Source organism: Hylobates moloch, unplaced genomic scaffold (genome assembly GCF_009828535.3).
Source record: "Hylobates moloch isolate HMO894 unplaced genomic scaffold, HMol_V3 SCAFFOLD_52, whole genome shotgun sequence".
Taxonomy (NCBI): Eukaryota; Metazoa; Chordata; class Mammalia; order Primates; family Hylobatidae; genus Hylobates; species Hylobates moloch.
The window spans coordinates 538264-562306 of NW_026652327.1; the positions used below are offsets into that span (position 1 = coordinate 538264).

At 38.2% G+C, this 24043-nt stretch overlaps 1 protein-coding gene across 1 annotated transcript in view; it reads left to right on the plus strand.

Annotated features, from left to right (window-relative positions):
• LOC116463675 (calcium uniporter protein, mitochondrial) overlaps nt 1–23729 on the plus strand; it is a 211041-nt gene extending 187312 nt beyond the window's left edge. The window contains exons 5-8 of the mRNA XM_032146882.2: nt 4732–4892; nt 7426–7629; nt 20322–20438; nt 21799–23729. Of these exons, the coding sequence (XP_032002773.1) occupies nt 4732–4892; nt 7426–7629; nt 20322–20438; nt 21799–21876 (560 nt within the window). The 3' untranslated portion in view covers nt 21877–23729. The remainder of the gene's footprint in view (nt 1–4731; nt 4893–7425; nt 7630–20321; nt 20439–21798) is intronic.
• The last annotated feature ends 314 nt before the right edge of the window (nt 23730–24043 follow it).

Here is a 24043-nt window from a genome sequence, read left to right on the forward strand (position 1 = left end):
CTGACCTCATAATCCGCCCGCCTCGGCCTCCCAAAGTGCTGGGATTACAAGTGTGAGCCACCGCGCCCAGCCAACTCTAGTAATTTCATAGCCACCTCTTGTTGCTATTGCGGTAAACTCAAGTGTTTTTAATATCACATACCACACAGTTTTAAAATGCTGTGTGGTGCTAATTATCTCCTCATGGATAGTTCTTCTTTCCAGTAAATTGTCTATTGCAGTAAAAATTGATCTCTTTCAGTTCTCGAAATTTTTTTGTGTTTAGTCCACCTTGAATAACACTGTGGGACCCATACGAAGTGCTACCAGTGATGCTGGAAATGCTCCCAAGAAGCAGAGAAAAGTGATATGACATTGCAAGAAAAAGTTGGATTGCTTGATATGTACCGTAGACTGAGGTCTGCAGCTATGGTTGCCCATCATTTTAGACAGATGATTTATCTTGTAAACAGACAATGTAAACTTACAATGTAGATAAATACAGTACAACACTATAAATTTATTTTCCCTTCTTTATGATTTTAATGTTTTCTTTTCTCTGGCTTTACTGTAAGAATACAGTATATAATACATATACAAAACATTCGTTAATTATGTTATTGGTAAGGCTTCTAGTCCAGGTAGGCTATTAGTAGTTAAGTTTTTGAGGTTTCAAAAGTTGTAGGAGGGTGGTGCCCCAACCCCCCCCGCCCCCTGCCACATTGTTCAAGGGTCAACTGTAGTAAGACATTATCAAATCAGATTTTTTGAAGTTGGAATAATTAAACATGTAGACCAGGGACAGTTAGCCATTTATCAGCTATGCTAATGTGTTTTTCTTCTTTATTCCCTGATTCTCGGGCTAGAAGTTCTCTTTAAAATAACAGAAGTACAAGTCCTATTTTACAGAGGTGTGTTTTTGTGTAAATTATTTAGAGAGTTCACCTGTTTAGATTTTCTATTGGTAACTTTCTGAAAGTTCACTAATATAATGCTATATAAAGTATAACAATCAGGAAAGTTAAGATGTGAGTTTCCATGTATTATGTTGTCAAAAACTAAAGGTATTGTAATCAATTAATAAATACCAACCATTTCTGTAATAACTGTATTTTTTAAACAGAAATGAACGTTTAGTTTTTTAAATAAAGCTTTTCTCAAATTGAATAAGAAAAGATAGAAATTGAAAAAACAGGGGATTGTATTTGATTCCCTGGTGATTTGGCAGCCTAAAACAACCCGTTGCTTTATCTGTATCCAGGAACTCTGGAATATCTACCTTGCTTCTCTAGAAGTAAATTAGGGTATAAAGCTTGCAAGGGTCAAAAACCTATAATTCATGGAAATAATCATAAATTGAAGTGTGAACTTTAGTAACTCAATAGCATTGGTGTAGAATTTCAAAAGACATTTTTAATGTTTAGATGCATACATCATAGCTCTCTTAGTTCCGCTATTTGCTAGTGAGAGATTATGCCATCAGATAGCATCTCTCGCAGAAACTCAATATGATTTTAAATCCATAAACACTTTGTTTTCCTTGATTTTAAATTTAATTATTTTTTTGAGACAGAGTCTCACTCTGTCACCCAGGCTGGAGCGCAGTGTTGTGATCACAGCTCATTGCAGCCTTGACCTCCCAGGCTCAAGCAAGCAGATCCTCCCACCTTAGCATCCCAAGTAGCTAGGACTATAGGCACACGCCACACACCTGGCAAATTTTTTATTTTTTATAGAGATGAGGTTTCCCTATGTTGCCCAGGCTGTGTTTTTTTTGTTTGTTTATTTGTTTTTTGTTTTTGTTTTTTTTTTTTTTTTTGAGATGGAGTCTCGCTCTGTTGCCCAGGCTGGAGTGCAGTGGTGCAATCTTGGCTCACTGCAAGCTCTGCCTCCTGGGTTCATGCCATTCTCCTGTCTCAGCCTCCCAAGTAGATGGGACTACAGGCGCCTGCCACCATGCCCGGCTAATTTTTTTGTATTTTTAGTAGAGACGGGGTTTCACCGTGTTAGCCAGAATGGTCTCAATCTCCTGACCTCATGATCCTCACCCTCCTTGGCCTCCCAAAGTGCTGGGATTACAGGTGTGAGCCACCATGCCCGGCCTTCCCTGGTTTTTAAACATAGTAAAGAAAATCTTTTTTTCTTCTTTTGATAAAATGCAAAATAGGCTCAAATTTTGTTTCTACCTTGTGTCTTTCTGGCCCTGGTTGAGGAAGGTATTGCTGGCGTCCAAGGTACCATCACTCTTTTTCAGCTGACTACAGTAAGAGAGTGGTTTGAAATTCAGTATTTAAGAGGGATGCCATTTATTGAATAAGCATGTTCCGTTCCTCTGCCCTGCATTGCAATGCTTTAGTGAAAGGGCTAAATGGAGGAAAGAAATAGAAGGCACTAGGTGCAGGATGTTTAAGAGGAATAATACTAGGGTTTTTTTGTGGTTTTTTGTTTGTTTTTTGTTTTTGTTTTGAGGCTAGAGTACAGTGGCGTAATCTCAGCTTACTACAACCTCCGCCTCCAGGTTCAAGCGAGTCTCCAGCCTCAGCCTCCCCAGTAGCTGGGATTACAGGCACGCGCCACCACGCCCGGCTAATTTCTGTATTTTTAGTAGAGGTGGGGTTTCATGATGTTGGCCGGGCTGGTCTCGAACTCCTGACCTCATGATTTGTCCACCTTGGCCTCCCAAAGTGCTGGGATTACAGGCCACGCCTGGCCAATACTAGATTTTTATATATACATGGGGAAGATGGAACAAATCTGCTTTATCTAATAAAATAGTTCATGAAAGGGAACTGAGCTTGCAGGAGAGATTTAGTATTGGTATAGTAGAAGCACTGTAGTGTAGCTCCAGGCCTAGAAATCAGGAGACCTGGACTCTACCCCTTACTGTGATGTTCTGAACAAGTTACTTCAGCCTCCTAGAATGCAGTTTCTTCTTCTGGTAACTTTGGACAGTTTAAAGCTATATGCAAATGTGAGCAGCAGCTTTGGTACAAGGAAGACACTGTTGACATAGATGACTTTTGGAACCAAAGTGCTCTTGCTTTTATGTTCCCATTAATTCAGCACATATTTACAGAGGCATACAAGATAACCCAGCTAGGTGTTGTATCCCATTTTACTATATCAGCTCTTCTCTAATCCAATTTGCTACCTTCATCTGAATTTTTTCATTGATTGAACTTCTATAATAACTGTACTAAAGGACATCCTTAAAGAATGTTTGAAATATATAGTTAATTCTGACTGTGGCTTGTTTTGTTTAGAAGAGTGCTACCCTTATGCTGTACCTAACATTTAAAGTTAATAAGAATCTAAAAAAAAATTGTGCTTAAAAAAAAATTGACAGCTTTAATCAGCAGAGTTTTTGTTTCTGAAAACATAATTTTTATATTTCTAGAAATACATGCTACTCACAATAGAGGATATTGAATGAAAGAATTTAATCTTTCACCCTTTCAGTCATTCTCATAACTTCATACCCTTTAGACCATGATACTGAGGCCCATACAGCTATTCTCTGTCTTTCATCAACAGGAATGAATAAAAGTTGGTATACTAGGGAGAAGGAGAATGAAGGTTAAGATTATTAGAATGGGCCGGCGCGGTGGCTTACGCCTGTAATCCCAGCATCTTAGGAGGCCAAGGCAGGTGGATCACGAGGTCAGGAGATGGAAACCATCCTGGCTAACACGGTGAAACCCCGTCTCTACCAAAAAATACAAAAAAATTAGCCGGGTGTGGTGGTGGGCGCCTGTAGTCCCAGCTACTCGGGAGGCTGTGGCAGGAGAATGGCGTGAACCCGGGAGGTGGAGCTTGCAGTGAGTCGAGATTGCGCCACTGCACTCCAGCCTAGGTAACAGAGCGAGACTTCGTCTCAAAAAAAAAAAAAGATTATTAGGATGATGGCATTTTTATTTATGCCTTTGTATTTGCAAATTTGAAATACTATATATTTTTCCCTTAGCACTTACTACGGGGAAAAAAATGAATTAAAATGGCAGGACTACAGATGAATTATAGTCACCATTTTAATAAGCATAATAATCAGATTGATTCCAAACCTCTCTACTAGTTTTTAACATTTGCTTTAATTTTGTCTTTATCTAATGAAGATCACTATTATTTGTATTATTTTTCTTAATGTTAATCATGTCCTCATTTGTAGCATTTAGACTTCTAAGAATATAATGGTAGATATTTGTTTCAAATTTTTGAGTTACCGAGATATGAATTTACTTTTTACATTTGTGGACAACTTTTTTGTTTTAACAAAAACTATTGGCTGGGCATAGTGGCTAACACCTGTAATACTAGCACTTTGGGAGGCCAAGGCAGGCAGATTTCTTGAGCCTGGGAGTTCGAGACCAGCCTGGGCAACACGGTGAAAACTTGTCTGTATAAAAAATACAAAAATTAGCTGTCTGTACAAAAATACAAAAATTAGCCAGGCTTGTGGCCGGTGCACACCTGTAGTCCCAGCTACTTGGGAAGTTAACGTCAGAGGATTACTTGAGCCCTTGGAGGGAGGGGCTGCAGTGAGCCAAGATCACACCACTGCACTCCAGCCTGGGTGATAGAGTAAGACTTTGTCTCAAAAAAAAAAAAAAAAAAAAAAGAGAACTATTACTTTCCTTCAGTTTAACACTGAAGGTGAGATACCTATAATGGATGAATCTGCCTCATCTGATAGTCCCAGGAATAGCAATCATTTAAGACATACATTTTTTTAAAAATGTAACTCCTTTGTTTCAGACCTCTTAAGTCACGAAAATGCAGCAACGCTGAATGATGTAAAGACATTGGTCCAGCAGCTATACACTACACTGTGCATTGAACAGCACCAGTTAAACAAGGAAAGGGAGCTTATTGAAAGACTAGAGGATCTCAAAGAGCAGCTGGCTCCCCTGGAAAAGGTAAAACTTCAAATCTCAGGTTTTTCACCTTACCTGTATTTTTTCCAGAGCATATATGTTTCTGTTTTTTCTTGTAAGTTTTATGCAGTTGAGTCATGTCAATCAAGTTGGTTCTTTAGTTTATGGGACTGAACCATAAAAAAATTTGAGTCAAAGCTAAGAAAGGGCTTAAAAAAGAATCGTTTGGAGCCTTGATAATGGACTTAGAGCTTTCAGTTCTAAATGCACTGCCCTTAACCAGATTTACCACCTTTAAAATTAAGATCAGAATAATTGCTGATCAGGAAAGGCTCTTGAGTATAGTGGATAATGATTTTAGCCAAGTTAAGAATGAATATTACAGTTGGCCCTCTGTTATCTGTAGGTTCTACATTCACAGATTTAACCAACCTCAGAGAGAAGACATTTGCGGGGGAAAAAAAACAATAAAACATAACAAGGCTGGGCGTGGTGGCTCACGCCTATAATCCCAACACTTTGGAAGGCCAAGGCAGGCAGATCACCTCAGGTCAGGAATTTGAGACCAGCCTGGCCAACATGGTAAAACCCCATCTCTACTAAAAATATAAAAATTAGCCAGGCGTCGTGGCATCATGTACCTATAGTCCCAGCTACTTGGGAGGCTGAGGCACGAGAATCACTTGAACCCGGGAGGCGGAGGTTGCAGTGAGCCAAAATTGCGCCACTGCACTCCAGCCTGGACAACAGAGCGAGACTGTCTCAAAAACAAAGAAACAAAAAAAAAACAACAACAAAATAACAATACAACAACAAAAAAATACAAATTTTAAAAATCAATATAATGACTATATAGCATTTACATTGTATTATAAGTAATCTAGAGATGATTTAAAGCATATGGGAGGATATGCATAGGTTATATGCAGATACTATCCCATTTTATATAAGGGACTTTAACATCTATGTATTTTGATATCTTGGTTTGGGGGGTATCCTGGAACCAATTTACCACAGATACCTAGGGACAACTGAATATAGAATTATTATGCAACTATTAAAGGGACTATATACATTTAATTTGCCATAGAAACCAAATTATAAAATAGTGTGCATACTATGATCCAATTTTTAAATGTATTATATATATACCTATATGCATTTATATATATACATACACAGAGAAAGAAATCAGAAGGAATACATTCCAAAATGCTAGTACAGTAGTCAGGTTATGACTGATTTTTCTTTACACTTTTCTGAATGTTTACAATGAACATATGTTACCTTTATTTTTTCTATGATATTTCAATTTTAAGAAATCAGATTATAAGGAGTAAGGAAGGGAACAAATACTCAGTATTTTCTGATTCCTGAAAAATAATTTTCATCATTTATAGATAGAATATTTACTGTGTTTCATGAATTGTGCTAGTATTTTACCTATATTTTCTTTTGTTTTTCTTTTTTTCTTTTTCCTTTTTTTTTTTTTTTTGAGATAGAGTCTCGCTCTATTGCCCAGGCTGGAGTGCAGTGGCACGATCTCGGCTCACTGCAAGCTCCGCCTCCCAGGTTCACGCCATTCTTCTGCCTCAGCCTCCCGAGTGGCTGGGACTACAGGCACCTGCCACCACGCCCAGCTAATTTTTTGTATTTTTTTTTAGTAGAGACGGGATTTCACCATGTTAGCCAGGATGGACACGATCTCCTGACCTTGTGATCCATCTGCCTCGGCCTCCCAAAGCGCTGGGATTACAGGCATGAGCCACCACGCCCGGCTTTACCTGTATTTTCTTATTTAATCTTTGTAACAACTCTTTAATGAAGTTAATGGTGATTTGCAGATCAACACTCTGAATTGAGCTGCTTTAAATCCAGAGTCCATGTTCTGCCCCTAGTATACCACTGGAGTTAAAACTGAGAATAGATTAAATCGTGTATGCAACAGCAAAAGAATATAGGTAGGTGTGCATTTACCTCTTTCAGAGAAGATAATCTTGTGATTGAATGAAGACCTCTTGAAACTGAGTTATTCATGCCCATATTTTCACCCACTTCTAGGGTGAAACATAAAATACAAATGCCCTGAATAGTAGTTGTATGTATGTAAATTTTTTTCAAGGGGGTTTCATTCTGTTGCCCAGGCTGGAGTGCAGTGGTATGATCTTGGCTCACTGCATCCTCCAGTTCCTGGGCTCAAGCAATTCACCAACCTCAGCCTCCCGATAGCTGGGACTACAGGGATGTGCCACCATGCCCTGCTAATTTTTGTATTTTTTTTAGAGATGGGATTTCGCCATGTTGCCCAAGCTGGTCTTGAACTCCTGGGCTCAAGCAAGCTGCCCGCCTTGGCCTACCAAAAGGCTGGGATTACAGATGTGAGCCACTGCACCTGGCTTAAGATATTTTATTCAGTGAAAACTGCAGATACTATTTAGGAAGGCAAGCTATATTTACTAGAATCGAGACTAGTATCTTGATTATGAGCCCTGTTTCTTTAGTGAACATAGAACAGTTTAAGCCTTTTTAAATTGGTTTTATGTCAAAATGCCTTATGATTATGTGTGCCCAATAGGTACGAATTGAGATTAGCAGAAAAGCTGAGAAGAGGACCACTTTGGTGCTATGGGGTGGCCTTGCCTACATGGCCACACAGTTTGGCATTTTGGCCCGGCTTACCTGGTGGGAATATTCCTGGGACATCATGGAGCCAGTAACATACTTCATCACTTATGGAAGTGCCATGGCAATGTATGCATATTTTGTAATGACACGCCAGGTAAGAATTCTCTTCAAGTAACCTTTTATGAGATAGTAATAAAGTTTCGATTGTCAAAAGAGTTCTTTTTTCTCATCTTCTAAGGCCAGTTTTCTTTAAGTACTCATGCTTTACACATACACACACGTGTGCCACTTATGTATTAGGCAATATTCTAAGCAAGTGCTGTAGATGGAGAGGTAGATATAAGACATGACTTCCACCCTCATGGAGCTCACAAACAAGATAGCCATGTAAACCATTAAATTCAGAAAAATATACTACAGTAAGGTATAGAATAAGTGGACGAAGGAGCAGAGTGGTCAGCTGTAGGATAACCTGTTCAGCTGTGTTGCTTGGCTTTTTATGTACTGTGGGAAAAGTCCCATGCTTTTTATTTTTATTGAGTTTTTGGAATGGAGAATTGGTGATAACTAATCAAATACTTAAACTAAACTCAGAAATCCTCCTAAATATGTTGAAAGGAAAGGTGTTGTTGTTGTTGTTTCCATTATGGAAGAGAGCTGAGAATTAGATACCTAATTACTTAATACTCAAGTGTATTCTTTTTTTATTGATACATAATAATTGTACATATTTTGAGGGTGTCTGTGCATGTATACAACATATACATGTGTAATGATCAAATCAGGGCAAATGGCATATCTACCTCAAACATGTATTTTTTTTTGTATTGGGGACATTCCAAATCCTTTCTTCTAGCTATTTTGAAATATCCAATAAATTATTGTTAACTATTGAACACTAGAGCTTATTCCTCCTATCTAACTGTAATTTTGTACCATTAACTAACTTTTCCCTATCCCCTTCTCTCCTCTACCCTTCCCAGCCTCTGGTAAACATTATTCTCCTCTCTACTTCTGTGGGTTCAACTTCTATGGGATCAGCTTTTTTAGCTCACACACATGAGTGAGAACATGTGGTACTTGTCTTTCTGTCCCTGGCCTATTTCATTAAACATAATGTCCTCCAGCCTTATCCATGTTGCTGCAAAGGACAGGATATCATTCATTTTATGGCTGAGTAATATTCCATTGTGTATATATACCACATTTTCTTTATCCATTCATCCCTGGATGGGCACTTAGGTTGATTCTGTATCTTAGCTATTGTGAATAGTGCTGCAGTAAACATGGGAGTGCAGATATCGCTTTAACATACTGATTTGCTTTCCTTTGGATATATGCCCACTAGTGGGATTGCCGGATTGATTGTATGATATTTCTATTTTTAGTTTTTTTGAGGAAGCTCCCTACTGTTTTCCATAATGGCTATACTAATTTACATTCCCAGCATTTCTCCACATCCTCACCAGCATTTGATATTCTTTTTCTTTTTTATTATAGCCATTTTAACTGGAATGAGATGATATTTCATTGTGGGTTTTTTTATTTGTTTTTGTTTTTTTGGGTTTTTGTTTTTTTTTTTTTTTGAGATGGAGTCTCGCTCTATTGCCCAGGCTGGAGTGCAGTGGCACGATCTCAGCTCATTGCAAGCTCCGCCTCCTGGATTCACACCATTCTCCTGCCTCAGCCTCCTGAATAGCTGGGACTACAGACGCCCGCCACCATGCCCAGCTAATTTTTTGTATTTTTAGTAGAGATGGGGTTTCACTGTGTTAGCCAGGATGGTCTCGATCTCCTGACCTCGTGATCCACCCGCCTCGGCCTCCCAAAGTGCTGGGATTACAGGTGTGAGACTGCGCCCCGTGTTCGTTGTGGTTTTGATTTGTATTCCCTGATGATTACTGATTCTGAGCATTTCCTCATATACCTATTAGTCATTTGTATGTCTTCTTTTGAGAAATGTCTATTCAGATCTTTTGCCCATATTTTAATTGGATAGTTTATTTTTTTGCTATTGCGTTGTTTGAGTTCCTTGTATATTCTGATATAAATCCTGTGTCATATGAATAGCTTTTGCAAATGTTTTCTCCCAGTTCTGTAGGTTATCTCCTCACTCTGCTGATCGTTTCCTTTGCTGTACAAGAGCTTTTTAGTTTGATATAATCCCATTTGTCTATTCTGACTTGTGTTGCCTGTGCTTTTTGAGGTCTTACCAAAAAATCTTTGCCCAGACCAATGTCTGGAAGGTTTCCCCAATGTTTTCTTCTAGTAGTTGCATAGTTCAGGTCTTAGATTGAAGTCTTTAAGACATTTTGATTTGATTTTTTGTATGGAGAGAAAGGGGGATCTACTTTCATTCTTCGGCATATGGTTATCTAGTTTTCCCAGCATCATTTATTTAAAAGATTGCCTTTTCCCCATTGTGGGTTCGTGGTGCCTTTGTCAAAGATGATTGGCTATAAATGCTTGGATTGATATCTGGATTCTCTATTCTGTTTCATTGGTCTATGTGTCTGTTTTTATGCCAGTACCATGCTATTTTGCTTACTGTAGCTTTGTAGTAAATTTTGACATCAGGTAGTATGATGCCTCTAGCTTTGTTCTTTTTGCTCAGGATTGCTCTGGCTATTCAAGGTTTTTTCTAGTTCTACATAATTTTTAGAATTTTTTTCCTATTTCTGTGAAGAGTATAATTGGTATTTTGATAGGGAATGCATCAAATGTGTACGTGGTTCAGGGTAGCGTTGATTTATTCTTTATCAGCCGAGGCTCCTTTATTGAATACCAGTATCTAGAATTAATTTTTATTGTCAGTGCCATTTTAAATATCTTGGAATTCCAGTGTCACTTTAGGAAGTATGAAGATTTATCATTACTTTCAGTTATTATTATAATATACCATCATAGATCCAACCTAGCACTCCCTTTAATATCAAATGTTTGAAATACCTGAGACATAGGAAAAACTTTTTCTGTTTTCTTAGTTATCAGAAGAAAGCTGAGAGTTGCATCTCATATTTAATATGGCTGCTATTGAACATATGCATTTTCTTTCTGTTGTTAGATTAGTGGTCACAGCCTATTTGGGTTTGGGGAAATGATAGCACAAGAATGTTATTTAACTTTTCTTGGCCTCCCAAATGTGTCTAATAGAGAAGAAAGTAAACTGTTTTATGTCCTACAATTGCTTGCCCAGACTTTTTAGCATGTAGTAGCATGTCTGGCTCATACTAGTCACTGTGAACAGAACTGAACAGTCACATCATTCTTATCTGATCACAGCTCTGGGCATGGGTAACAGCCATGTTTTCAGCCAAACACTAATATTTTTCCAGTTATACCTTGAATCTAAAGATCACTCTTGATATATCTCTTGCTGATTAATTGGGTACAAAATGGTGGTATTTCCTTGTGGACTTTGCATTTCCTTGATTACTGAAGAGGTGAAGCAGTCTTTCCACTGTGAGATACCCATACGTTTTGCTTGGTCATTACTATTAAGTACCTTTTGCTAAGCCTAATTATGTGTCAAGCATTTTACATCTAGTAACATAAGTACATATATTCATATATTTAACCTCAACCCTATAAGTATTAATATATCCCCATTCCATAGATGAGGAAACTGAGTCTCCAAGAGGATAAGTAATCTGCCCAAACATTATATCTAGTACACTGTAGGACAAGGAATTGAATCCAGATTTGTGCAGCTCTGTAGGCTGCTCACTTTCCACTCAATTATGCTGCCTTCTGTTGACTTCATTTATGAGGAGTAACCTTTGAAAACTATAGTTAGAATAGATATAGAATAGAAATAAAAATATATTGGGAAAATAATTACTTCTTACAAAAAGCTGTTTTGTAAATGTTTTCTGTATTAGACTTGAATACAGTGTTACCACTTTCTCCCTTCTCCTCATGCTGTAATATCTTTACAGCATGTAGAATCTTTAATGCCCTACCTGTCCTACTAGTTAAATGCTCCATTCTGTGATTCCCAAAATAGTCTTGCTGCCCCCAAGTGACAAGTTGCAAAATAGCAGTAGTAAATAATTTAGTCACTATTCACTTATGAATAGGAAAACAGTGACCAAATAAAATGTAAATAGTTTTCATATTAAATATTTTTACTAACATGTCCATCTTAATACCTCTGAAGCAAATACCTGTTCAGTGGCATTTAAACTCTTCTAAACTGCTGTTACTATGAGTTGCTGTACTTGTTAACAGTCTAAATATATCCCAATGGTATGTTAAGTTCCAAAGAATCTTTTTAAGATGGCAAGCTCCTTGAAATCATAAAATCAAATGGAATATTGAGTGTTGCTGATTAATATTTCAGTAGAACCTGAGTACTGATTTCTACTATGTGGAAAAGGAGCTGGGCAGTAAGACTTGCCTGTGGGAGCTGTGTCAGCGTGCACGTGGACCAGCCGTCCCACCATCTGGCCCATGCCTTTTCAATGAAGGGGATGATGTTGCCTCATGGGAGTGAGCATTGATTCTTGGGGAGTAAAAACATATTACATATTATAATGCATAAACAGATAAACAGTATATTAAACCTCCTGTGGGAAGGAGGAGCAAACAGGAAAAAATGCCTTAAAAAGCTACTTAGGGGGGCAATAATGAAAAAAGTGTTGATAAATAGTGACCTAGCCTTTAATACCCTTTACCTCCTCAATTCCAATAACCGTCATTTATATTGTACTCCAGCAAACCACTTCAATGGCTGTTCAGGGCCTCCTTTCCTAGAACTGTCCCACTTATAATATAAATTAATATGTTAATTTCTGATAATTTATTTTCTTTCTAGACCTTTTATTCACTCACTCACTCCTTTGACCTCATCCAGACCTTTAAGCTACTGGCATCTTTCCCTTAACTTTTTACTATCACCTTCCTCCTGTATCACTTCCTTTTCTATCCAATTTAAACTGTGTTGCCATTCTCTTCTTGGTATCCTACCATCCCTGCCCTTTTGTCTTTTACAGTATGTACTCTATAAACTCCTAATATTGGATTAATCTAGCCCTTTATCCTATCTATATCTAGGCTATTAAATATTACTAGAGAAAAATCATGTCATAGTGTAGAATGGGCCACTGCTTGTGTTTTAAATCATATTTTCTTCCCTCATATCCCCATAGTAGTTATTCTTAAGACTTCACATCAAGATCCCCATCCCACCCTTAACCTTCTCCTAGAAAATTGAAGTTAACAGTTAGAAGCTTTCTAATTCTTAAAACTGTAAATGCAACTATATCTGTACTGAATTTTACACTATTTCCATCAAATTCCAAGAAGAGGTGGCATTTTCCTATTTAGGGCTAGCCCCTCCACATGTTCTTAGTCCCATTCCTTCCTCCCAGTATCTTATTCCAGTTTCTTTTTTGTGTTCCCTGTGTTTTTAACCTCTCCCTCTCTGATATTCTTTCTTTCCTAACGAAACTGTCTGCATCTTTTCTCACTTAGTATCAAATCACAATTTTTTTTTTTGAGACAAGGTTTTACCCTGTCTCCTAGGCTAGAATGCAGTGGCATAATCACAGCTCCCTGAAGCATCTACCTCCCAGACCCAAGCAATTCTTCCACCTCAGCCTCATGAGTACCTGAGACCATAGGCATGTGCCACCATGCCCAGCTAATTTTTTAAATATTTTGTAGACAGGATTTCCTTACATTGCCCAGGGTGGTCTCCAACTCCTGAGCTCAAGTGATCCTCTGCCTCAGCCTCTCAAAATACTAGGATTACAGGCATGAACCACTGCACCTAGCCCAAATCACAGAAATTTTAGAATAGAGTCTAGCACATAGTTGCTCAGTAAATGATTGTTGCCCAAAAGAGGAAGCACAGAATAGATTTGAATAAACTTAGTGTGTATATTTACATCCTAAGCAAACATAGGTGAATAGCCTAGTAGCAGCATGTTAGAAATGTAGAGGGCTTTCCCTCAAGTTCTTAATCCACTAATTATCCCTTCAGTTGATTCAGACCTCGATTTTATTCATTTTAAAAAGGCTTCCACAAACCCTTTAGCTATCAGTCATCCAATATCTATTATCTATCATCATCAATAACTAAATATTTACTTTGGTTCTAGTTGTGGCATACTAGGCAATCAACCAGTCCTTCCACTAAGAAAAGTTAGAATTGTTAGACAAAACATAATACACATCTGTTTAAAGATACTAGAGAACTAACAAAATAGCAAAAATTGCTAGGTAAGGGTCTAAATAAGAGGAGTCCCAGGAAGATGAGACTAGTATTTAGATGTGCTTTTTCCTCTGGGGATTTATGCTAATTGAGGAGGGTATAGTGGAGAGGCCAAGAAGCTGAGCCACACTTGTTAGCCTAGAGGAACCAAAGCCTTAGTGATTGGTGTCTAATGATCACTAAAGGAGGTGAAACAGAAACCGTCTTGCTTTGATTTGGAACCTGTAAAGGCTACCATTGTAGAATAAGGATTTTTCAGGTACTGTAGCTGATCTTTCATTCATCTCAATCCTGTAAGTTAGATTGAGGTAGTCCTGGAATACTGGTAATCCCCGAGTGCTGATGCTCACAGTTTTCATGCAGAAGCAAACATAAATCATCCCTGGGAGGAGATAACATTATTCTAAACCTTGAATTATTTCTACAAATAATTTTGCTTTTTTTTTTTTTTTTTTTTTGAGACAGAGTCCCACTCTGTTGCCCAGGTTGGAGTACAGTGGCACAATCATGGCTCACTGCAGCCTCATACTCCCAGGCTCAAGCAGCCCTCCCTCTTAGCTTCCTGAGTAGCTGGGACTACAAGCACGTGCCACCATGCCCAGCTAGGTTTTTTTTGGCATTTTTTGTAGAGCTGTGGTTTCTCCATGTCAACTCTGACTGGTCTCAAACTCCTGGGCTCAAGCGATCTGCCTGCCTCGGCCTCCCGAAGTGCTGGATTACAGGCACGAGCCACCATGCCTGGCCAGTTTTGCAAATATTAAATTAGACATACAATAAAAATAAGCAGATACACAATACCTACAGAAACAATAGACATTACAAACAGACACAAGGACTCCAGATATTGGTATTATCAGACATAGCCTTTAAAATAATTATACTTACTATATTTAGGGAGATAAAAACAAGGTTGAGAATATTGGCAGATAACTTGATTTTTTTTTTTAAAGAACCCATTGAAAAATTTTAGAAATGAAATATAATGGATGGGTTTAATAGCAGATTAGACATAACAAAAGACAGAAATAGTGACCTTGAGTAAGGCACAAGAAACTATTCAAAATGAAGTGTGCAGATACAGAAAGATGTAAAATATAGGAAAGGGTAAGAGACACAGGATACAGGGGAAAGGCCTAACACGTAGTTAATTTTATTGGAGTCTCAGAAGGAGAAGAGAAAGAGGATGGGAAGAAACAATATTTAAATAAAGAGTTAATGGCTGCGAATTTTCCGAAATGATGAAAGACATCCATTTACACATTTAAGAATCCCAACCAATATCAGCCAATATAAAAAAAGAAATCTGACTGGACGTGGTGGCTCATACCTGTAATCCCAGCACTTTGGGAGTCCGAGGTGGGCACATCACTTGAAGCCAGGGGTTTGAGACCAGCCTGGCCAACATGGCAAAACCCCTTCTCTACTAAAAATACAAAAATTAGCTGGGCATGTGGCACACATCTGTAATCCCAGCTACTCGGGAGGCTGAGGCATGAGGATCGCTTGAACCTAAGAGACGGAGGTTGCAGTGAACTGAGATCACACCACTACACTCCAGCCTCGGTAATAGAGTGAGATTCTGTATCAAAAAAATAAAATAAAAATAAAAAAGGAAATTTCCATTGAGACATATTGGTAGTAAAACTTCAAAAGCCAAAGCCAAATGGAAAAATCTTAAAAGCAGCCAAAGAGAGAAAAAAGTTTGCCTTCAAAGGAGTCCCTGTTAGACTGAATGCTGACTTCTCAATAGCAGCAATGAAAGCCGAAGACAATGGGATAGCATCTTCAATTTCTAGAAAGAAAATAACTGTCATCTTAGAATGCTATACTCAGCAAAAAATATCTTTCCAAAATAAAGACATTTTCAGACAGAGAATTTGTCACCATCAGATCTGCACTAAAGGAGATACTGAAAGATGTTCTTTGGGCAGAAGAAAGATTATCACACATGAAAAGTCAGAAAAGCAGAAAGGAACAAAGAGCAACAAAAATGGTAAACCTGTGAGTGATGAGTCTAAACTAATATTAAATGTATAAACAATTATAATAAACTTACGGAATATAAAATATAGAGAGAATTAAAATATGCAACAACAGGCCGGGCATAAGTAGCTTATGCCTGTAATCCCAGCACTTTGGGAGGCTGAGGCGGGCAGATCATTTGAGGTCAGGAGTTTTGAGACCAGCCTGGCCAACATGGCAAAACCCTGTCTTTACTAAAAATACAAAAAAATCAGGTGGGCATGGTGGCACACACCTGTAATTCCAACTATTGGGGAGGTTGAGGCATGAGAATCGCTTGAACCCAGGAGGTGGAGGTTGCAATGAACCGAGATCACGCCACTGCACTCCAGCCTGGGTGACAGAGTGAGACTCTGTCTCAAAAATAAATAAATAAATAAAATTAAATGTGCAACAACATTTAATATGCCCAGACAATGACATATATGTCTGGAGCAGGTAAATAGATTTAAAATGTTCTAATATTCCTTCATTGTCTGGGAATAAGGTAGAAGTACCATTCCTATTCACCTTTGAAGAGGAGGCCCTAGCCAGTGCAGAAGGCAAGAACAGAATATGAAAGATATAAAGATTGGAAAGAAAGAAAACTGACACTTACAGATTTTGCACATGAAAAAATACAGAAGAAATGTACAGATAATTGGTTAGGATCCATAAGTGAGTTTCATAAGGTTATTGGATACAAGATCAGTGTATGTAAATCAATTGCATATCTATATGCTAGCAACAAATGGTTAGAAAATGAAAATATTTTAAAGCTGCACCTTAAAATTACTTTTAAAAATACATAGACCACACATAGAAGGCAAAGCAGGGGGGAAAAACCCTAGAAATATGTGTATAAAAAATTTATAAGACTCTATCCAAAAATGTCAGTTCTACCCAACTGATCCATTAGATTCAGTGCAATCCCAGTTAGTCAGAAACCCAACAGATCTGGGGATTGGGGAAGAGATTTGAATAGACTGCTTCTAAAACAACATGAAAATGTAAAATACTAAGAAAAGCCAATAAACTCTTGAAGAAAAACTGGGTAAGAGGATTTGCTCTATTAGATATGAAGACTGCAGTTTTAGTTTAGTTATAACACTTCAATAACAGTGGCACAAGGACAGACCTATAGAATAGAAGAGTATAGAAACAGACCCAGTATAAATGAACTTTTGATTTTCAGAAGATGGCAGGCCAGGCGTGATGGGTCATGCCTATAATCCCAGTGCTTTGGGAGGCCAAGGTGGGAGAAGCACTTGAGGCCAGGGGTTCACGACCAGCCTGGACAACATAGTGAGACCCAATAGCTAAAAAAAATTTTTTTAATTAGTTGAGTGTGGTGTCGTGCACCTGTAGGTACCAGCTACTCAGGAGGCCAAGATGGGAGGATTGCTTGAGCCCAGGAGTTTGAGGCTGCAGTGAGCTATGATCGCACCACTGCACTCCAGCCTTGGTGGCAGAGTGAGACTCAAAAATAAATAAAAAAGATGGCCCTACAAAGAAAGGAGAGTCTTTTTCAATAAATGGTGCTAGGAAAATTGAATACCTATATTAAAAAATGAAATAACCCCATTTTATAATATAAACAAAAATAAATTCCAGGTAGATTGTAGATCTAAATGTGATAGGTAATGTAATAAAGCTCCTATAAGAGAATATCTTAATGACTATAGAATAGAGAATGATTTCTTACACAGAATGAAAAGCACTAACCATACAGGATAAGAGTGATAAAGTAAGCCAGGCATTGTGGTGTATGCCTGTAATCACAGCTACGTGGGAGGCTGAGATGGGAGGATCGCTTGAACCCAGGAGTTTGAGGCCAGCCAACATAGCAAGATCCCATCTCACAAAAAAGAATGATAAATTAGACTACATTAAATTAATATCTGTTTATTAAAGAACACCATGAAGAGGGTAAATAGGCTAGAAGGAGATACTTGCAGTATGTATACCCTACAAAGGATCTATATCCAGAATATATAAACAAATTCTACAAATCAGTAAGAAAGTGACAGAATCCACTAGAAAAAATGGCAAGAGATCTGAACAGGCACTTCTAATAGAGGATATGCAAATGGCCAATAATAGATTAAATGAAAAGGCCTCAGCCTCTTAGTGATCAGGAAAATGCTGTGTATCTCCAAGAGAAATGAAAACGTACATCCACACAAAAACTTGTACACAAGTGTTCACAGCAGGATTGTACATAATAGCCCCAACGTGGAAACAACCCAAATGCTATCAACTGAGGAATGGATAAATAAAATGTGGCATACCTATTGTTGTGGGAAGTCAGGGACCCCAAACGGAGGGACCAGCTGAAGCCATGGCAGAAGAACATGGATTGTGAAGATTTCATGGACATTTACTAGTTCCCCAGATTAATACTTTTATAATTTCTTATGCCTGTCTTTACTGCAATCTCTAAACACAAATTGTGAAGATTTCATGGACACTTATCACTTCCCCAGTCAATACCCTTGTGATTTCCTATGCCTGTCTTTAATCTCTTAATCCTGTCAGCTGAGGAGGATGTATGTCACCTCAGGACCCTGTGATAATTGCGTTAACTGCACAAATTGTAGAGCATGTGTGTTTGAACAATATGAAATCTGGGCACCTTGAAAAAAGAACAGGATAACAGCACTTGTTCAGGGAATAAGAGAGATAACCTTAAACTCTGACTGCCGGTGAGCCAGGCAGAACAGAGCCATATTTCTCTTCTTTCAAAAGCAAATGGGAGAAATATCACTGAATTCTTTTTCTCAGCAAGGAACATCCCTGAGAAAGAGAATGCACCCCTGAGGGTGGGTCTCTAAAATGGCCCCCTTGAGTGTGGCTGTCTTCTGTGGTCGAAACTATAGGGATGAAATAAACCCCAGTCTCTCATAGCACTCCCAGGCTTATTAGGAAGAGGAAATTCCCACCTAATAAATTTTGATCAGACCGGTTGCTCTCAAACCCTGTCTCCTGATAAGATGTTATCAATGACAATGGTGCCCGAAACTTCATTAGCAATTTTAATTTCACCCCGGTCCTGTGGTCCTGTGATCTCGCCCTGCCTCCATTTGCCTTGTGATATTCTATTACCTTGTGAAGTACGTGATCTTTGTGACCCACACCCTATTCGTACACTCCCTCCCCTTTTGAAAGTCCTTAATAAAAACTTGCTGGTTTTGTGGCTTGTGGGGCATCACGGAACCTACCGACATTTGATGTCTCCCCCGGACGCCCAGCTTTAAAATTTCTCTCTTTTGTACTCTATCCCTTTATTTCTCAAACTGGCCAACGCTTAGGGAAAATAGAGAAGAACCTATGTGACTATCGGGGCAGGTTCCCCAATAACTATTAATGGAATGTTAATGTATTGGGGCAGGTTCCCCAATAACTATTAATGGCAATAAAAAGAAATGAAACACTGATACATGCCACAAATGGATGAACCTTGAAAATGTTATGCTAAGTGAAAGAAGCCAGACACAAAAGGCCACATATTGTATGATTCCACTTATATGAAATGTCCAGAATAGACGAATTATAGAGGCAGAAGAAAGATTAGTAGCTGCCTAGAACTGGGGGTTTGTGGGGAGAGGAGACTTGACTGTCACAAGGTATGGAGTTCTTTTTTGGGGTGATGAAAATGTTCTAAAATTGTAATGATTGTACAACTCTGTGACTATATTATAAACCATTGAGCATTATACTTGAGTGGATTGTATGGTATGTGAATTATATCTCAATAAAGCTTTTTTTAAAATGAGACAGTATTGCATACACAGCAGAATGGCTAACATCTTTTAAACTGGCAATATCAAGTATTGGCAAGGATGTGGAATGGTGGTACCTCATAATCCTGCTGATAGAAGTATAATTGGTATAACCATTTTGGAAACTGTTTATCATCACTTCTTACATTTGAACACATGCATACCCTGTGATCTAAGATTTCCAGTCCTAGGTATATCTCCAGCAGAAGAGATAAATTGAGAAATGCTTTTGGCAGCATTATTAGTAAGAACCGAAACAACCCAAAAGCTTATCAATAGTAGAATGGTTAAATAAACTATGATGAAGTCATACAATATAATATAATGGAAATGAATAGACTGCAGCTACATACAAAAGGTGAATTTCACAAACCTAATATTGAGTGAAGGTAGCCATATAAATATATACTGTACGACTCCATCTTCATAAAATTCATAAAACAGGTAAAACTAAATTGCGGAACTTAGGAATACATGCTTAAGGAGGTAAGTTATAAAGAAAACAAGAAAACAATTACCATAAGAGCCAAGAGAGTGATTACTTTGAGGGAAAGATACGAGTAATTGGGAAGGGGCAAGAGGGAGTTTCTGGATTGTTGGCAGTGTTCTATTTTTATAAAACCTGGTGATAAGTAGCATGTTCATTGTGTGATGATTCACTGTGATGTACATTTTGTGTGTATTGTTCTGTATGTTTCACAGTAGAAATGTTCAGGTGGTAAATACTTAACACAGCACATGTCAGCACACACACATACATATGTATTGAATCTAAGCAGCAGTTAGTAAATATTTTGTGAAGATAGTATGCTAAGGACTGATAATTCTGTTTCTTCATTTTTTTAGGAGTATGTTTATCCAGAAGCCAGAGACAGACAATACTTATTATTTTTCCATAAAGGAGCCAAAAAGTCACGTTTTGACCTAGAGAAATACAATCAACTCAAGGATGCAATTGCTCAGGTAAGTTTTACAAAAATTAAAATAAGTCCCAGCCCCATCTTGCATGGTTATTATTATTATCCACAGCCATGGTTCTTCAAATGAGTAAACTGAAAGAAAGTTCCAACCCTCTTCTTCCTGTATAAATTATTCCTCAGTTGATTACAGTAACTATTTTAGGCATGGACATTTCTCTAGAAAGTATTATAAAAAGCAAGTGAGAAGATAGTGTGTCCGCTCCATCCTGTTAACACCAGCACATTGACATTTTTAGGCCTACTTTTACTTTTTTTTTTTTTTCATTTTATTTCTTTGTAGTTGTCTGTTTCTACTTTTCCCTCTGCTTTTTGATTACTTCTATAATAATTGATCTAAGATTTTTCACATAAATGTGTGGTAGCAGTGGGGAAAAGTAAAACCCAGGTAAGAGGGAAAGACTGCTAGAGATCTTTGCCAGGGACAGGTTAGAGATTATTAAACTAGAAGATGCTTGGAAAAGATTGATATATTTTATTTTTTCATAAAAGCTACCTCTTTCAAATTTCTGGATGTGCCTCCCTCACTCTGTTATCTTTGATTTTGGTGAATAAACCCTCATTCCTTTTCTCTGTAGTCTTTGTGACTTTAGAGATTTTTCAGCAATCTCTAGAAGCTTTTCCATCCTCTTTAATGTTTAGTTGCTCTCCTCTGCCTTTCCTGTCTCTTCTTGATGATAGGGTTGTGCTTTGAATAGGCTTAATCCATCTTCCTGCTTTGGCCTAAGTGGAGTTCTGTCTTCCTTTGCTATGTACGGTGATTCCAAACTGGAGGGAATACATCAGAATCATGCCTGGAGCTGTTAAAAGTACAGATGCTTCAGTCTCATCCTGGGCTTGCTCATTAGTCCAGCCCCTCTGGGGTGAAGTCCAAGCATGTGTGAGTTTTGAAAGTACTACAGTTGACTACACACGCTGTTCTAAAATTCACTGGCTAAGTAAAAACTTAAACAGATACTGGATAAATAACTAAAATCTTGAGTAGCATAAAGTTCTGGCTCTTAGCCCTTGTGAAAGGGCTTCTCACTGGAGAAACACCATCAAGATGTATGTATCAGATGCCCCTTACATTCTTAGCCTCTGAGTCCTACCCTGTTGATAGCACTGCTTTTTCTGGAGGCTTTGTTGAGGGCTGAAACTGCCAAGGACAGCTTCCATTTTGGATTCACCCTTTGTTGTCCTATGCCGTGAGTTAAAATGCTTTGTCTTTCAAGGCACTCTTATTTTGAGAGTTATTGAGATGATCTCTCTGACTCATAGTAATGGAGAACAGTTTCCTTTTCTTGGTAGACAGTAATATTGAAAGCTTCACTAGCCAGTTTTCTCACCTTTTGTTTCTATTTTAGGCAGAAATGGACCTTAAGAGACTGAGAGACCCATTACAAGTACATCTGCCTCTCCGACAAATTGGTGAAAAAGATTGATCTGCAAAGAGCCTCTGAATCCCGGCAGAAGGAACACCTGTTTGCCTTTTTAATTAAAGCATTGCAGGTGGAAGCTGGGAGCCATGTGGGGGGTAGAGCGTTTTTACCTTTAATTATACAACAAAAACAGAAAGGATCTGAGGGAAGAAGGGAATGTTAAAACCTGAGGATCAGGCATTGTGGAATATAAGCTCAAAGGGCTTAGTGAATATTGTCTTAACCAAGTATCTCAGTTTCTGGATGCAAATGATGCAGTTATATAGTTGAGAGATTCATAAAGAGAAAACAATGCTGGGGGTGTTCGTTTCTTGCATCTTCTTTGCAGAGTCAGCAAAAGAGTAACACCAGCACCCCACTCGACTCTATTTGTTTTTAATTTAACTGTCCCTATTTTTGACATAGGAGTAAATAAATATACCAGAAAAGCAAATTCTCATGATATGCTAAAATATCATTAGCATTTATTTTAAATTGGACCCAGTCTCTGCAGAGTTACCAGGATCTCTCCCTCCTGCATCCCTTTACTGACCACCTACTTGTACCTCTTGGCTACACTCATTTTTTCCATTTGATAATTGGAACCAACTTACAACTGTTTAATAATTGACACTTTAGATTATCTCTTAATACCTTCTTAAATGTCTGTATATCCCAGTGCTCTGGATCAGTGTCTAAAAATCATTGGCAACACTGCATGAGGTTGTTGGTTTTGTTTTGTTTTGTTTTTTTTTATTAATTAGTCTTTCACAGGAGGAAAAATTGCCTTCCTTTATATACTTATCTATTGATAAATCCCCTCTCCCTCCACAACACAAATCAGAGGGAAGGGGGGTGTTCAGCTGTACTACCATATCAGGAAGATGTAAGGTTTACAAATTGGCTGAAAATCATGGCTCTGTAGCCATTTCAACCAGAATAATTTTATTGCTAATCTGCTTTGTGTGACAGCATTCCAGGCCAGCCAGATGGCACTGCCTTGTCTGGAGGCTTTGTTCATCTTGAAGGACACACACTTCCACACTGTTTGTGAGCCCTCCCACTTCAGTTGTTGTAAACCAAGTGTGTGGATCTCAAAGGGTGCAATTTATCTTTATATAGGAATACATTTCTAGGGCTTCCTTCAGCCCACTCTCTTCACCCTATTTTTTCTTATCTTAAATTGAGAGAAAGAGAATTAATCTTATACTTTGTCAAAACATTTTCTACCATATTTCCAGATGACATCTGCGCTTGAAGAGTCAAAGGAATCTGTGTCTAATATCCTGTTTTTAACTGCTGTAGGGGCAGGATGGAAAGGATGATGGGGGCTGCCACACCACTGATTGGCCTTTTCTTTCACGTGATTCATCCTTCCTCATTGTGGCAAGGAGTTTCTTTCTCTTTTTCTTCCTCCTTTGGGATCATTGTGTATGAAAAGAAAAACTTTAAATGACAAACCCAGACTCCAGGTGCCTTGCAAAGGTTGAAGGCCAGCCAGGATTGCTGCTGCTGCTACTCCTGCCACCACCCCTTTCATTGGCATGACGGAATGAAAGGATGCATGTCTCCACTTCCTGACCCTCCGCCCACTTCCTTCTCCCTCCACCACCCCCAGTCGTCAGCTCCTTCCCTCATTTATTTTTGTTAAGTTGTGTGAATTATTTTTAAACCATTTATCCTGTTTGTGCATAGGGTTTTAAGAAGAAACAGCACAGTGCAATGAGCAAATCTTTTCGGGATGTATGGGAAGCAAGGGAGGGAGGACATGGAGAAAAGTTCTTTAAACAAATAGCAAACTATTGAACATGTGTAAAATCCTGTATCATTTATGAAATATGTATAAAAAGCAATGTACCTTCTGGAACAATAAATACTTATTCAATTTTTGAACAATAGCATCTCATTCTTTAAAACAAAACCAGAAAAACTACATTTCCTGTGATTCTAGGTGGGAAGTTTTTTACTTCTAAAATTCATTTTTATAAAAATATCATTATCAAATTAAGCTCTCTTCCTTAAGCCTATATTTCAAAAATAGGCATTTCACTAATTCTTCCTGAACCTAAGATAATCAGTATTTTCCTAATTTTCCAGAGCCACCAAGAGGTTGAGTGACCTCTACAACCGTAAATAAAGTCAGCAGCAGCAGTCTCAGTGAGCCTGAATCCTCATCTCCTGATTGACAGGA